The sequence below is a fragment of the Mustela lutreola genome, chromosome 14, assembly GCF_030435805.1.
Source record: "Mustela lutreola isolate mMusLut2 chromosome 14, mMusLut2.pri, whole genome shotgun sequence".
In the NCBI taxonomy this organism is placed as follows: domain Eukaryota; kingdom Metazoa; phylum Chordata; class Mammalia; order Carnivora; family Mustelidae; genus Mustela; species Mustela lutreola.
In genome coordinates this window covers 48,494,900-48,508,621 of record NC_081303.1, presented here as the reverse complement: position 1 = coordinate 48,508,621, position 13,722 = coordinate 48,494,900, and the positions used below count along the sequence as shown (strand labels likewise).

General features: G+C 43.6%; 1 protein-coding gene across 3 annotated transcripts in view; it reads left to right on the top strand.

Moving 5' to 3' along the window:
• Positions 1-13,410, top strand: part of KDM5B (lysine demethylase 5B) — a 92,350-nt gene extending 78,940 nt beyond the window's left edge. Inside the window, exons 23-28 of one of the 3 annotated variants that reach the window (XM_059147051.1) lie at positions 4,084-4,569; positions 6,006-6,117; positions 7,218-7,372; positions 7,846-7,926; positions 8,894-9,214; positions 9,747-13,410. In XM_059147051.1, coding sequence (XP_059003034.1) covers positions 4,084-4,569; positions 6,006-6,117; positions 7,218-7,372; positions 7,846-7,926; positions 8,894-9,214; positions 9,747-9,884 — 1,293 coding nt within the window. In that variant the 3' untranslated portion in view covers positions 9,885-13,410. The other 2 variants (XM_059147050.1, XM_059147052.1) reach the window with 2 other exon arrangements.
• Positions 13,411-13,722: the final 312 nt, after the last annotated feature.

Genomic DNA, 13,722 nt, shown 5'->3' with positions numbered 1-13,722 from the left:
TCAGCTCAGGTCATGATCCCAGGGTGTTGGGGTCGAGCCCCGCATCTGGCTCACTGCTTAACGGAGAGCCTGCTTCTCCGTCTGTCTCTCCCTGGCACTCTGCCTACTTGTGCACTCCTAAAGATTTAAAAATTTAAAAAATAAAAATACTTATATATTAAAGATTTTAAAATCTTTTTTTAAAAAATCTACTCTCTTGGGGCACCTGGGTGGCTCAGTGGATTGAGCCGCTGCCTTCGGCTCAGGTCATGATCTCAGGATCCTGGGATCGAGTCCCGCATCAGGCTCTCTGTCAGCAGGGAGCCTGCTTCCCTCTATCTCCCTCTCTGCCTGCCTCTCCGTCTGCTTGTGATCTCTCTCTGTCAAATAAATAAATAAAATCTTTAAAAAAAAAAAAATACTCTCAGCAACATCCAAGTATACAGTATAGTACAGTATTATCTGTAGTCAACGTGCTGTACCTTATATCCTCAGAACTTCTTTTATAACAGGAAATTTGTACCTTTAGACTGCCTTTACCCAGTTAGCCCACTCCCTACCCCTGGCCTCGGCAGCCACCAATTTGTTCTCTATATCCGTGGATTTGGTTTTTTGTTTTTTGGGTTTGGTTTATTTTTCCTCAATTCATACAGTGTTTGTCTTTGACTTACTGCACTTAGCCTAATGCAATTACATTCCATCTGTATTGGTGCAAGTGGCAAGATTTCTTTTCTTTATTTTTTTTTTAAATGGCTGAGTAATAGTCCATTATATATACATACACCACATTTTTTTTTAAAGATTTTAATTATTTATTTGACAGATCACAAGTAGACCAAGTGGCAGGCAGAGAGAGAGGGGAAAGCAGGCTCCCCGCTGAGCAGAGAGCCCGATGCGGGGCTCGATCCCAGGGTCCTGGGATCATGACCTGAGCTGAAGGCAGAGGCTTAACCCACTGAGCCACCCAGGCAACTCTGTATACCACATCTTTATCCATTTATCCACTGATGGACACTTAAGCTGCTTCCATGTCTTAGCTACTGGAAATAATGTTGAAGTGAACATGGGGGGTGCAGGTTAGTTAACACTAACTTTTAAGTTAGTTTTTTTCTTTTCTTCAGATAAATACACAGAAGTGGAATTGCCAGATCATTTGGTAGTTCTAATTTTTAATTTTTTGAGGAGCCTCCTTATTATTTTCCAAGATGGCTGCACTGATTTACGTTCCTACCAACAGTGCATCAGGGTTCTCTTTTTTCCACATCCTCACCATCATACGTTACTTCTTGGCATTTTTTATAATAGCCATTCTGCTAGGTATGAATTGATCTTGCATTGTGGTTCTCTGATTTGCAGTTTCATGGTTGACCACCTTTTCATGTACCTGTGTCCTCTTTGTTTGTCTTCTTTAGAAAAATACTCCTATCCTCTGCCTATGTTTGTATTCTACTGTTAAGTTGTATATGTTCTTTATGAATTTTGGATATTAACCCCTTATCAGTATGTGCTTTGCCAGTATTTTCTTCTGTTCTATAGGTCAGCTTTTAATTCCGTTTTTAGAAGCTTTTAGTTGGATGTAGTCCCATGTGGGTGCTGTAAGTTGCACAAAATGTTCCTCCCTTGGGGCGCCTGGGTGGCTCAGTGGGTTAAAGCCTCTGTCTTCGGCTCGGGTCATGATCCCAGGGTCCTGGGATCGAGCCCCAAGGCGGGCTCTCTGCTCTGCAGGGAGCCTGCTTTCCTTCCTCTCTCTCTGCCTGCCTCTCTGCCTGCTTGTGATCTCTGTCTGTCAAATAAATAAATAAAATCTTTTAAAAAAATGTTCCCCGCTCTTCCAGTTTCATCCCAGTCCATTCCTTTGTAGCTGTCTGACCTCTCTGGTGATTGACATGGGATTGCCTTGATTTATGTGTTTTGACACAGATTTCCTTAGGGCATATTTGTATATTGAGTCAGATTCTAATCAGATTCTGCTGCTTGAGCATGATTCTGTGTTTGTTTGTTTGGGTTTTTTTTAAGATTTTATTTATTTATTTGACAGAGAGAGATCACAAGTAGGCAGAGAGGCAGGCAGAGAAGGAGGAGGAATGTAGGCTCCCCACTGAGCAGAGAGCTCAGTGCAGGGCTCAGTCCCAGGACCCTGAGATCACAACCTGAGCCAAAGGCAGCTGCTTAACCCACTGAGCCACCCAGGCGCCCCTCATTCTGGTTTTTTTAAGGTGCTGCTTTCCACTGTTAACTTCTGTGGTCTATTTTTGTAAAGCCATTTTCTTGAACTTTGCATGCTCTTTCAGAGTCTAGTCTCTCCCCATCTAGTGTATGAAGCTGTGGCTTAAGAACTCAGGCATTACTTGTTGACTTCATTTAAAACTCTGAAAAACAAGCTGTCGGCTCTCCATTTGTGAGTTCTAGGAAGGCATCTTATCATATAAGATGTATGTATCGCCTGTACATTGTTTTTATCTACAGAAACAGTGGAGCTTTTAAAAATACGCCAAAGGTTTGTTCCCTAGTTTACTTCTAGATCTTTTTGTTTCTTCCTATTCATTCATACTTTTTTTTTTCCATTCCAAAAAGATAATGGAGAGTTCATTTTGGCCTTATGACTCAGGGTACCTCATCTGGTGAATCATAATGGGTCTGATGGTGGGTGGGTGTGATAACTGTGAATGGTTTTAACTAACAGGTTAACATTTTAAGTATTTGTGAATAGAATTGGGGAAAGGGATGGTTCCCACAGCCTGTAGCTTCTGTTTCTAGAGGGCAGAGCTCAGTTTTAAAAGTTTACACTTTCTCCTCCATTTATCTATATTTCTGTATCAATAAAGTGCTGTTGGAGGACTACGGTGGTCCAGCCTTTTATAGGGGAAACTGGGTATTAAGATCAAGGTGGTAGTAGCTAACTCTTTTTTTTTTTTTTTTTTTTTTTAAGATTTTATTCATTTATTTATTTGACAGACAGAGATCACAAGTAGGCAGAGAGGCAGGCAGAGAGAGAGAGAGAGGAGGAAGCAGGCTCCCTGCTGAGCAGAGAGCCCAACACGGGGCTCGATCCCAGGACCCTGAGATCATGACCTGAGCCGAAGGCAGCGGCTTAACCCACTGAGCCACCCAGGCGCCCATAGTAGCTAACTCTTCATGTAGCCAGTAATTTTAGTTTATCACGTTTAAATAGCTTTTACTTCATGGTGCATAATGGATAAATCTGTAATGCCTAGACCTGTTTATGTATTGGATAGCTTATATAGTTCATTAGTCCGTTCATATAAAGGTTCTAATTATGGACATCTTGTAAATACTGTTCAGGAATATGTTCAGTGTCACCTCAGGTTTTTACTGTGAAGTTGCTTCTGTTCATGAGTTATTTTTAAGTCATTTATACAGGTTAACCGATCTCCCCACTGTTCTGGGACATGTCTCGTGTATTAATAGGGAGGAAAGATTTTCAATTTGAATATACCTGCCACACTCTGCACAAAAGCAACTTGCTTTTGTTTGTGCCCCAATGAGCTTATTTTCTAGGATAGACATGTGCTGGGTACACGTGTGTAAGTGAAGTCTGATAAAGTGCTCTCTGTTTAATTCTTTCATGAGGTATGAGGTTCATTATCTACAGTGGCTGTGTTCAGCACACACAAAGGCCTCAATGTTAAAGATTGTAGGAGGCATAAACTACCAGTCGTGTAGTGGCTGCTTGAGACTTTTCTACCCAAAGTGACTTTCTAAGAGAATAGGAGCTAATGGAACTACGAAAACATGGAGAACCCCGGGAATTAGAGCATGCAGATGTGTGAGAAGCTGCTTCTTTTAAGAGAAGTAAATGTGCAAGGAAGTTAGACTTTAAGTAGTAGCGTGTGCTCAGTCATTGCTCACATTGTTCCCTGTGTGCCAGGCACAGCGGCTGCCCCGCAATCATCCCTGCAGGCCTGGGAGGTGGGCTCCGCATGTGAACATTGAGCTGCAGTGGAATGTGCTGCCCAGGGCCACTCACACAGCTCAGTGAAATGGAGCCAGGATTCAAACGTAGATCATCTACTCTGGGACCTGGGGTTTAGGAGAGGGCTCAATTCTCTCTGACGTAGTCCTTGATTGGTAACTCCTTTTTAGATGGCAACACTTGGGGAAGCTCGCCTAAGGGAAATGGAAGCCTTGCAGTCTCTCAGGCTAGCCAATGAAGGGAAGCTGCTGTCACCTGTCCAAGATGTGGAGCTGAGAGTCTGCCTGTGTCAGAAGGCCCCAGCTGCCCCCATGATCCAGTGTGAACTCTGCAGGGATGCTTTCCACACGAGCTGTGTGGCGGTACCCAGTATTTCACAAGGCCCCCGAATCTGGCTTTGTCCCCATTGTCGGAGATCAGAGAAGCCTCCATTAGAGAAAATTCTGCCCCTGCTGGCCTCCCTGCAGCGTATCCGCGTTCGCCTTCCTGAGGGAGATGCACTTCGATACATGATCGAAAGAACGGTGAACTGGCAGCACAGAGCCCAGCAGCTGCTCTCATCAGGGAACCTCAAGTCTGTGCAGGATCGAGGGGGATCGGGACTGTGGTACAGCAGATGGCAGGCCTCAGCGGGACAGGTGGCCGAGACAAATAAGGTGAGTCTGGACTTGTCTCTGCCAGTTCCTGGGATCTGCCGAGCTCTGTCCCTTTCCCCTACACCTTTGCCCCGGACGTCTGCTGCTCCTGGCGATGGCTTGACTGGTACCAGTGCTGACTGCGCAGCTCTCCACTTCGAGGGCTCTGTGTCCCTGCCGTGTTGTTTTCGTTTCCTCTGCTCCTGGCACTGGGAAGATGTCTCTCAGGCAGTCTACTTCTGGAGAGCAGTTTTCACCTTTTCATAGATAACGTAGCTATCTACGTTTTCCCATTCTGTGGGATATGTACTTAACCTACATCAATTTTTGGAATTTTTGCTTGACTGTTTATTCCCCCCTGCTTCCTCTCGTGTAAGTCACTGACTAGAGGGGAAGGTGCTTTCTGCCTTGTGTCTCTTACTGCCCCTTGAGGAAGGAGTAGGTTTTGAAGTGTCTGAGTACTGTGCTGCTTCAGAGGAAAGGCAGTGGGTTTCATACCAGCCGTGATCTTTCTGCTATAAAAGCCAGATTCTCCTGACCATCACTGGGGTGGGCAGAGTGTTTTGTCTTCTTCCATAGAACGTAGCTGCAGCAAAAGAATGTGAAATAGCAGAAAAGTAGAGTCAGGAGGGCCATATTCAGTTGTCTTATGAGTTTGACCTGATTTTCAGATCTCATACAGATTTTTCTAGCTGAGATCTCATAGCTTGCTTATATTATGCTATACTAACACAGACAGTGAATTATGAGTTAAATTGTTCAGCTGACCAAAGATAAAAGATAAAAAAATTGATTTCTATCATATATGTTTCCTTGTTTTCTTTTACATTTCTTTCCGGGCTTGTGAAATGCAGGCAGTGCCTGGCACTTAGCAAATGATGAATTAAATTCTTGTTGCATAGGGTGAGTTGTGGTCATTTGGGTAGCCTACAGGGGAAACATGTATGTTCTTTACATAAGATAGGCTAGAGGTTTACTTCTATTGATAAAAGGAGAGGACATAACTCTTCTAAGTCAAAGGAGTGTTTGTCCTAGCACTTTCTAATAAACACTGAGGAAGGGAAGAAGGTGGACATGCATGAGATCTGGCAGTTCCTCACTCGCTTTGATCAAAGGGGGGCGCATGTCTGTGTTCATTGTATTACAGCCTTCATTAGGAGAATTACATAGGGAATACAAGGCTGTATGATCTATTCTCATGCAAAGAAAATGCCTTATCTCCCAATGGTGGTCTTGATCTCTGTGGAATCAGTCCAGGTAAAACCTGGAAGATTAAAGGCTTGTTGGATATGAGTTGGTTTAGCTTGATCTAAAATAATTAGAGACTTCTTTCAGTTGGGAATTGAAATCCTTCTTTCCTGTTTGCCTGCTTGATAACCCAGACTGCATTCCCTGGACTAGTAGGAGAATTTTTAATCCTGAGAAGGCCTTTCTATAAAATGTTTTCCTTCCATTAGGTGTCTCAGCCTACTGGCACAACATCCTTCTCCTTGCCTGATGACTGGGACAACAAAGCCTCATATGTACACTCTCCCTTCTCCACTGGCCGAAGTTGTATCCCCCTCCATGGTTTGTATTAATGTTGAGGAAGAGCGGGGAGGGCTGGGTAAGAACAAGTAATCTTGCAATAGGGTTTTGTTGTTCAGGTCCATAGAAAAACTTTATCTTCAGATTCGGATATGGGTTACTGTGTATTTGCAAGGTAGGAGAATGATCATGCTTGAAGGTTTATAAATGCAAAACAAATAGAGAAAGGCTTTAACACATTGCTTTCAGAGACAAAAGGGTTAATCCCGTGCCAGCTGACATTTAAATACCAGTCATTTCAGATGGATGCCAAGTCATGGGTTCTGTTGGGATCTTAGACATAATCTATACCTGAAACCTGCCTCCTTTTTTTTTTTTCCTATGTTGACTCTTGAACAACTCAGGTCCACTTAAACATAGATTTTTCTCAATAAACACGTGACTATAAATGTATATTTTCTCATCCTTGTGATTTTTCTGAACAGTTTTTTCTCCTTAGCTTACTTTATTCTGGAAATAGTATATAATACATAAATATACAAAATGTGTCAATCAGCTTTATTGGTAAGACTTCCAGTCAACAGTAGGCTGTTAGCATGAAGTTTTGGGGAGTTGAAAGTAACATGGATTTTCAGCTGTGCAGGGACACAGCTCCCCTGACTCCGTTGTTCAGGGGTCCGCTGTGCTTGTGTGTACATGGCTGTCCCAGGAGTTCTGCTTGGAGCCACAAGGGAGTTCTGACCCTTAGTCAGGCCCTAGGAGTATTTGTTTGGTAATGGGGTTGGAGCTACTCAGTTCACCCAGACTGTCCACATCTTGCCCTTTTCCCTGCCTTCTGTTGAAAGCAGAAACTATCCAGGCAGATGTACGGCCTCCTCCGTGTTAGCAGTAATTGAAAGTGAAGAAGGGATTCCGTGTAGAATTAGTACTTCCCAGGAATCAGAAGCCTGAGAAAATCTTGTATGGGCTCTTACTATATTATGGCTTTAAACACATTATGTGAACCTGACCGCAACTGAAAATAATTTCCCAAGGAGAAAGTGGCAGTGGTTTGAGGGCTAATCCTGCTTTGCTTGCATGTCCGTGTCCATGTGAAACACCCTCCATTTGTTGTCATTACACTTTGGTGTGTTCTTTGGCAGGTGTTAGTCCAGAAGTGAATGAACTGTTGATGGAAGCCCAGTTGCTCCAGGTATCTCTTCCTGAAATTCAGGAACTTTACCAGACGTTACTTGCAAAGCCAGCCCCTGCTCCGCAAACTGATCGAAGCTCACCAGCTAGACCCAGCAGTGAGAAGGTGAGTGTCCACCGGGCAGCCGGGGAGGACAGCCTGGCATGGGGGGCATGATGTTTAGTGTCATCCCATCTAATTAGTTCAGTGAATGGGATTCTGTTTTCGATCCAGAAAAGGATGCAAACTTCTACCTCACAGCCTCATTTCCTAAGGCTCTGATAAACAGAAGCGTGCTAGGCATCACTCTGGCCTCACATCCTAGAGTTTGGTGCTGTTTTTTAACCAACTGAGCCACCCAGGCGTCCCGGTGCTGTTTTTTAAGTGACTGTGAATTTTTTTTTTTCCTTTTAGCATGGTGCTTTTCATCATTTCCATATGTTAATAGCTAGAAGTAGAATTTCTTTTCTGTAAGAGAAAGACGGTAGAGATGAAAATGTAATTATAGCTGGGAAAGCTTTGGTATAAAGCTTTCAAAACTTAAAGAATATCTTGGAGTTAATGTTTAACAAATGTTTTAACTGCTCTAACCCTAACAGGACAGCTGGTGTGAGGACTGGGTCATCAGACTGAGGGTGCCCGTTTTGAGTGCTGACTTACTTGAAGGGGATAGATATCATGTATGTCCTACGTCTTAGCTTAAAGATGCTGCTACTCTTATGTTAGTGAGCTAGCTGACCTATAACATTCAAAACTCCTGATGAGAATGTAGTCAGGGTGGGGAAAAGAATCTCATTATCAACTATCATTTAGAATTTTATTTTATTTTTATATTTTTAAATTTAAAAAAGATTTATGTATTTGAGAGAGAGAATGTAGAGGGAGAGGGAGAGCAGACTCCCCACTGAGCGTGGAGCCTGACATGGAGCTCGATCTCACGACTCTGAGATCATGACCTGAGCCTAAAACAAGAGTCAGACGCTCAACCAACCGAGCCACCCAGGTGCCCCTAGAATTTTATTTTTCATTATGATACCAAATAGTATTGTAGCACCATTATTGATGATGTTCAGTTAAGGCACTTTATTTCTTTAAGGGGTCGGGATGTATGTCCTTAAAGAAGGAGTATCAGCATGGTTCCTTAGAAGTCCGTAGGTAAGAGGATAAGCATACACACTTAGGTAGGAACTACATGGTAGTCTTTTACTCCTGTAGTTGGTGAAGAGACAATGGCATCTCCCCATTTTCTGCTGCTAATTTGAAAGCTAATCATGTCTTTAACATTTCCTTTTTCTATTCTTTCTTTTGATAGCACTAGCAGTTAAGTTAGCTAAACCCAAACAGGTTGTCCTGTAGGACATGAGAGAACTTGGTGGCAGGGGTGTTAGGATGCGGGTTTGGGGTTTTTTGGTTTGTTTTGTTTTGTTTTTAGTAAGTCTTCTCTACACCTGATGTGGGGCTCGAACTCACCCCCAGATAGAGGCGAGTTCTCTTCCCCGACTGACCAGCGAGGCGCCCCGGGTTGCAGGCTTTTTTTTTTTTAATGTTGATGAGAGATCATCCGGTTTCTCATACAGCTAATACTTCACTAGTTTGAGTAACAGGCTGAGGGACGGCTAAAATCCAATTTGCCTATCTTCCACCCAGAATGAGTGCTGCCGTGGGAAGCGAGACGGAATCAACAGTCTTGAGAGAAAACTGAAGAGACGCCTGGAAAGAGAAGGCCTCTCCAGTGACCGATGGGATCGAGTTAAAAAAATGCGGACCCCCAAAAAGAAGAAAATCAAACTGAGCCACTCCAAGGACATGAACAGTTTCAAGTTAGAGAGAGAGCGTAGCTATGAGTTAGTCCGTTCTGCCGAAACTCATTCCCTGCCCTCAGACACATCCTATTCCGAACAGGAGGACTCTGAGGATGAAGATGCCATCTGCCCAGCTGTGAGCTGCCTGCAGCCAGAAGGAGATGAGGTCAGTGAGGTTTGGGCCATAGAGGACGTGCTTTCCCTTAACTCAGAAACCCTGTAAGCTACACCTCATCTCGCTGGGTCTTTCTCTCCTGCTTATCTGCTTTGAGCTGATCTGAATGGATTGCTCAGCCCTCCCCCACTGATATCTCTGCTCTCACATCGTTCCTGGGTCTTCTCCCTTCTCTTGAAGAAACTCTTATTCTTCCCTTTTTCCTTTTCCTGCTCTTCCAGCTTTCACCTCCCGGCGCTAAGAAGGTGGGAGGGATGCTGATGTAATGCCCTTTTGCTTACTTATCACAGGGCGGCGCTGTCTTAACCCCAAAGCAGTCACGACTTGAAGAATGGCTTTGACTTGGTTGCTTTGGCTGGTGGGCCAGCTACACTCGTGTGGCATAGCTGTTGTGCCGGAGGTCCCAGTGGTGGGACGGTGGCCGTTGGTGGCAAACGGCCTGAATATCTTGAGGCTGGCCTGCCCAATTTCGAATCACATTTTTTTCCTCTGAAAACCCCGTCTCCCTGCTCTTTGTAACCAGGTGGACTGGGTCCAGTGTGATGGCAGCTGCAATCAGTGGTTTCACCAGGTCTGTGTTGGTGTTTCTCCAGAGATGGCAGAGAAAGAAGACTACATCTGTGTGCGCTGTACTGTGAAGGACGCACCAAGCCGAAAATAAAAAACACAAACACAAACACCCCCCACCCCAACCACTTAATGTAATTCAGGACTCCAACCAAGAAGATTTCTTCAATTTCTCAGCAAAGCTACAGGACTGGTATTCAGACCAGCCTGTAAACGGTGCTATTTCTATTCCTTACGGGATCATTTTTCCAGAACTCTTTGAAAAAAAGAAAAAACAACTAAAAAATTTTTTGACACTTTTGTATTTTTTTCCTTAAGAGCTGTTTGTGGTTGTTGAGGTGTGAAATGCTGACTGGTTTTTTTGCAGGGGTTTCCAGCAATTTGGAAGGCATTGGAGCTTTCACCTTTTCATGTACAGCATTAAAGTCTTACCTCTGTCTGGGATTTACCGGCTTAAGAGTCCAACTCAGTTCCAGTGCCCAGAAGGGCTCCAGAGATTCCAGTAAATCCTCATTTGAGGAATTTCTCTCTTGTTTACTCTGTTACCATATTGGGGAACTTGAGTTTTTCACTTTTGGGGTTTTTGTTTGTTTCTTTATCCACTTTTCTTTTTCCTGGTAGACTAGGTTTATTTATCAAAGCAATAACTTCTATGTTGGTTTCAGTGGCTGGAATTAAAACAAAACAAAACAAACTTCCAAACAGTGTGTTGGTGCTTTAGCATTTGGTTGATGTACAGAACACAAATGTCTAGTTTCTAGTGTCACTGATGAACTAGTGATGTAGAAAAGAGACTGCTCTGTAAGTAATTGCCACAGCTGTATTTTGGCTTTTCCCCTGCCCCTTCCTTCCTCTCCTACTATTTTTTTGGTAGCTTGTATCAAATGTTGCAGTTTATATTGTGGAATAAATCCTTGGTCCTAATTTAACACTAAATGCTGGTTATTTAGAGCCATTAGACTACAGCTTCATACTCCCCTCTACTTTGTGGGCTTGGAAGAGCAAGAGGGGGGTTGCTTGCTTTTGCCTCTGCCCAACTAGACTACAGGAGCGGTGGATGGTTCTTCTGTATCCTGTTCTGTTTGGTGGGCCATATGCCTCCTGTCTCTACAAATAAAGAACCCCACCTAGTCTTCAAGGAGTAGAACTTGTCTTTAAAGCCATGATGCTTTTCAGTAAGCTTTTCAGAATGGTGGCAAATCATTCCAATCCTCAATTCAGTCCTCCTTGTGAGAATGTTGTCTTCATTATATTGGAATTGACAGGAAAACCTGGTTTAGGGTTAAGATGTCAAAAGGAAATCTAAGGAAGATGGTCCTTGCAGAGGGCTGGGAAAGTGTGGGTCGAGGGGCAGCTTGTAAACGTGCAGGCTGTGCCTCCGACACTTCCTTCCCTGCCTCTGACTCTAGCTGTCATTAGTGGTTGTCCATAGTCCACAGTCTTTCTCCTTCTCTCTTTTTTAAAAGGCTCTGTTCTGCAGTGAAGAAGGCCTTCTGCTGAACAGAACAGACGCTTGCTTGGGTTTTCATCTTCTGTTAGTAATACTTAACCACCACCACCACCCCCCGTTCTATAGCCATAAACCAGGAGATGGGTAGAACTAGTGGGTCTTGAATGAAAGAAAACAAAAACAGCAGTTTGTGATGTAGCAGAGATTTAAATGTACTATATCCCCTTTGATGCAATTCAAATAATTAAATCTCTTTAAGAATGACTTGGAATTGTCTGCAGTTTTCCCACAGTTGTTGTGATGTTTGTCCTCGTCTGTTGAGAGTTCTGGGGCCAAAAGAGAAGAGTCTCCAGAGGACAATCTGGAATAAACGTGCTTTGGCCTTTTTAAGTATCCGAATTCTTAGAACCCCTGACACTGGGACAGGATGCCAGCTGTCCCAATTCCATTGAGAATATAAGCTAAAAGGATACACTGCAGTTAAAGCCTTTGCCTTTAGAGAGCTTTTGCCCATCTGGTATGTACCTCCTCTGCCCCCTCCTCATTTTTCTTCCTCACGTGTGGGTTGTCCACAGTCCCTGACGACAGCATTCCCAGTGAGGTAGCTTCTCTGCCTCTCTTGAGTCGGGGGAAGGGCAAGAATGTGTGTATTTACTACCCCCTCTCCCAGGAGAGAGCCTCTGATGTTTTCACATCACGATGATACTGAAGTTGGAGAGAGCTGTCACCTGCCCACTGTTAAGAACCCAGATCTCAACCGCAGAGTGGTATTATGTAAAAACTTGTTTACGGGGTGTTAGCTGTGAAGCTGGCCTGTGTCCTAGAAAAACTTCTGCACCTGAGAAAGAGGAGAAAACACAGAGAAACTGATGCTTCGTCTCCATAGTCCTGCAGCTGCATGAGGTGTGAGAAGGAAGGACCATCAGCCGGAGTCTGAGCCGGGAGAGGGGAGGAGTCTAGTGAACTCAGCGCCAGAGGGCAGATGAGTGCCTCTGCTTCATGCCGGTGGCTCTTGTGTTTTTGTTTTTTCTTCTTCCAAATCAGACTGGAGGATTTCTTATGTGGACTCAAGAAAGGGCTTATTTCTTAAATGTAGGCTCTAGGCTGGAGAAAGGTTGTGTAATTTAGACTAGCTGTAAAGGAGTTAGACTTCTTTTCACAATTTGGTTTCAGCATTGTGGGAGGTGGAACTTAATTTCTTCTATTTCAAGGTTAGCCTAAAGCCAGAGATTCTGTCCATGGTGGTGGAGGTTGGTAATAGCCTGCTTTCCATGCTTCATTCTGCCATACAGAGCTTCAAAAAATGCTATATAAATATCTTGAGACTTTAGGTCTTCGTTTTGACAGAAGTATCTGGGATTCACTTAATTTGCTGTTAGAATTAACATGACCCTTCGGGTATTTATGCAGGATAACCGTGAGAACAAAGTGGAGTCCTACCTGGAAAGCGGGTTAAACTTGGTGTTGCATTGTACGTTTTGTTGAACTCAAGACCCTTTTGTCAGGGGTTTCTGCCTCTTCTGTTTTTTCATAATCTTGCTGGGTATTTGGCACTGTATTAAGACCTGCTTCTGGCTTGGATCAGGCACTGAGTGATATTTTGTGCTCCTGGGTGTTCTGGGCTTAGTCCTGCCTAGATTTCTTGCCACATAGCACAGACTGGAATGGGTTATAGATGCTATTATAGATCTGTAACAGGAGATAGAATTGAACGACAGATACTTCAAGTCATTAACCATCACCATTCAATATCTGACTGTGCTAGTCTATGATAGGTGTCTACCTGTATTAAGAGGCCTTTCATTGCCATATTGATGTAGAAAACACAGTCCTCTTCTGATGAAAGTTTACCTGTTGGGAAGAAGAGCTGAGGAAAACAGTGAAGATCCCAGTGCCTTGATTTAGCTCCATATGAGAGTCGGAGTCCTTTCTCAGCTCCTATTTGGGCACCAGAGCGATGGCCTCACACCTTTTGCCTCTGTCATCAGCCCCTTGCATGTAGCTCCTCAGGCTTCCCAACTTTCTGAGAGGTTCCATGTGTAACTAACTTGTAATAGAAATGTTACTGAAAAGCTGCCTAAACAAAATATTGTATAAAGTAGGAACTTGTGTAAAGTAATACTGTTGTAAATCCATTTTGAAAGTATAAAGAATCAATTTGTAAAGTGTATATTTCATGTCTTCCAAATTTATGTAAAGTTTTCATGTTATCATGATTGCTTACATAGGAATACATCTTTACATTTTTGTCAGTATGAACGGAACCCAGCAACAGGCCATCCAGCTCCCTGTCCTGGCTCTGGGTTAATTGTAAATAATGGAGGGCTGGGACATGGTGGGTTTGGACATGTCTTTTATTTTCAGGACAACTGCTGCATTGCCATCGAGGGATGGAATTGTGATGTCATTTGATCTGTTCCAGGTGAGTGGAGGCCAAAGGACTATTCTTTGTTTCCCCTTGGATGGAAAAACAGAGAAATTA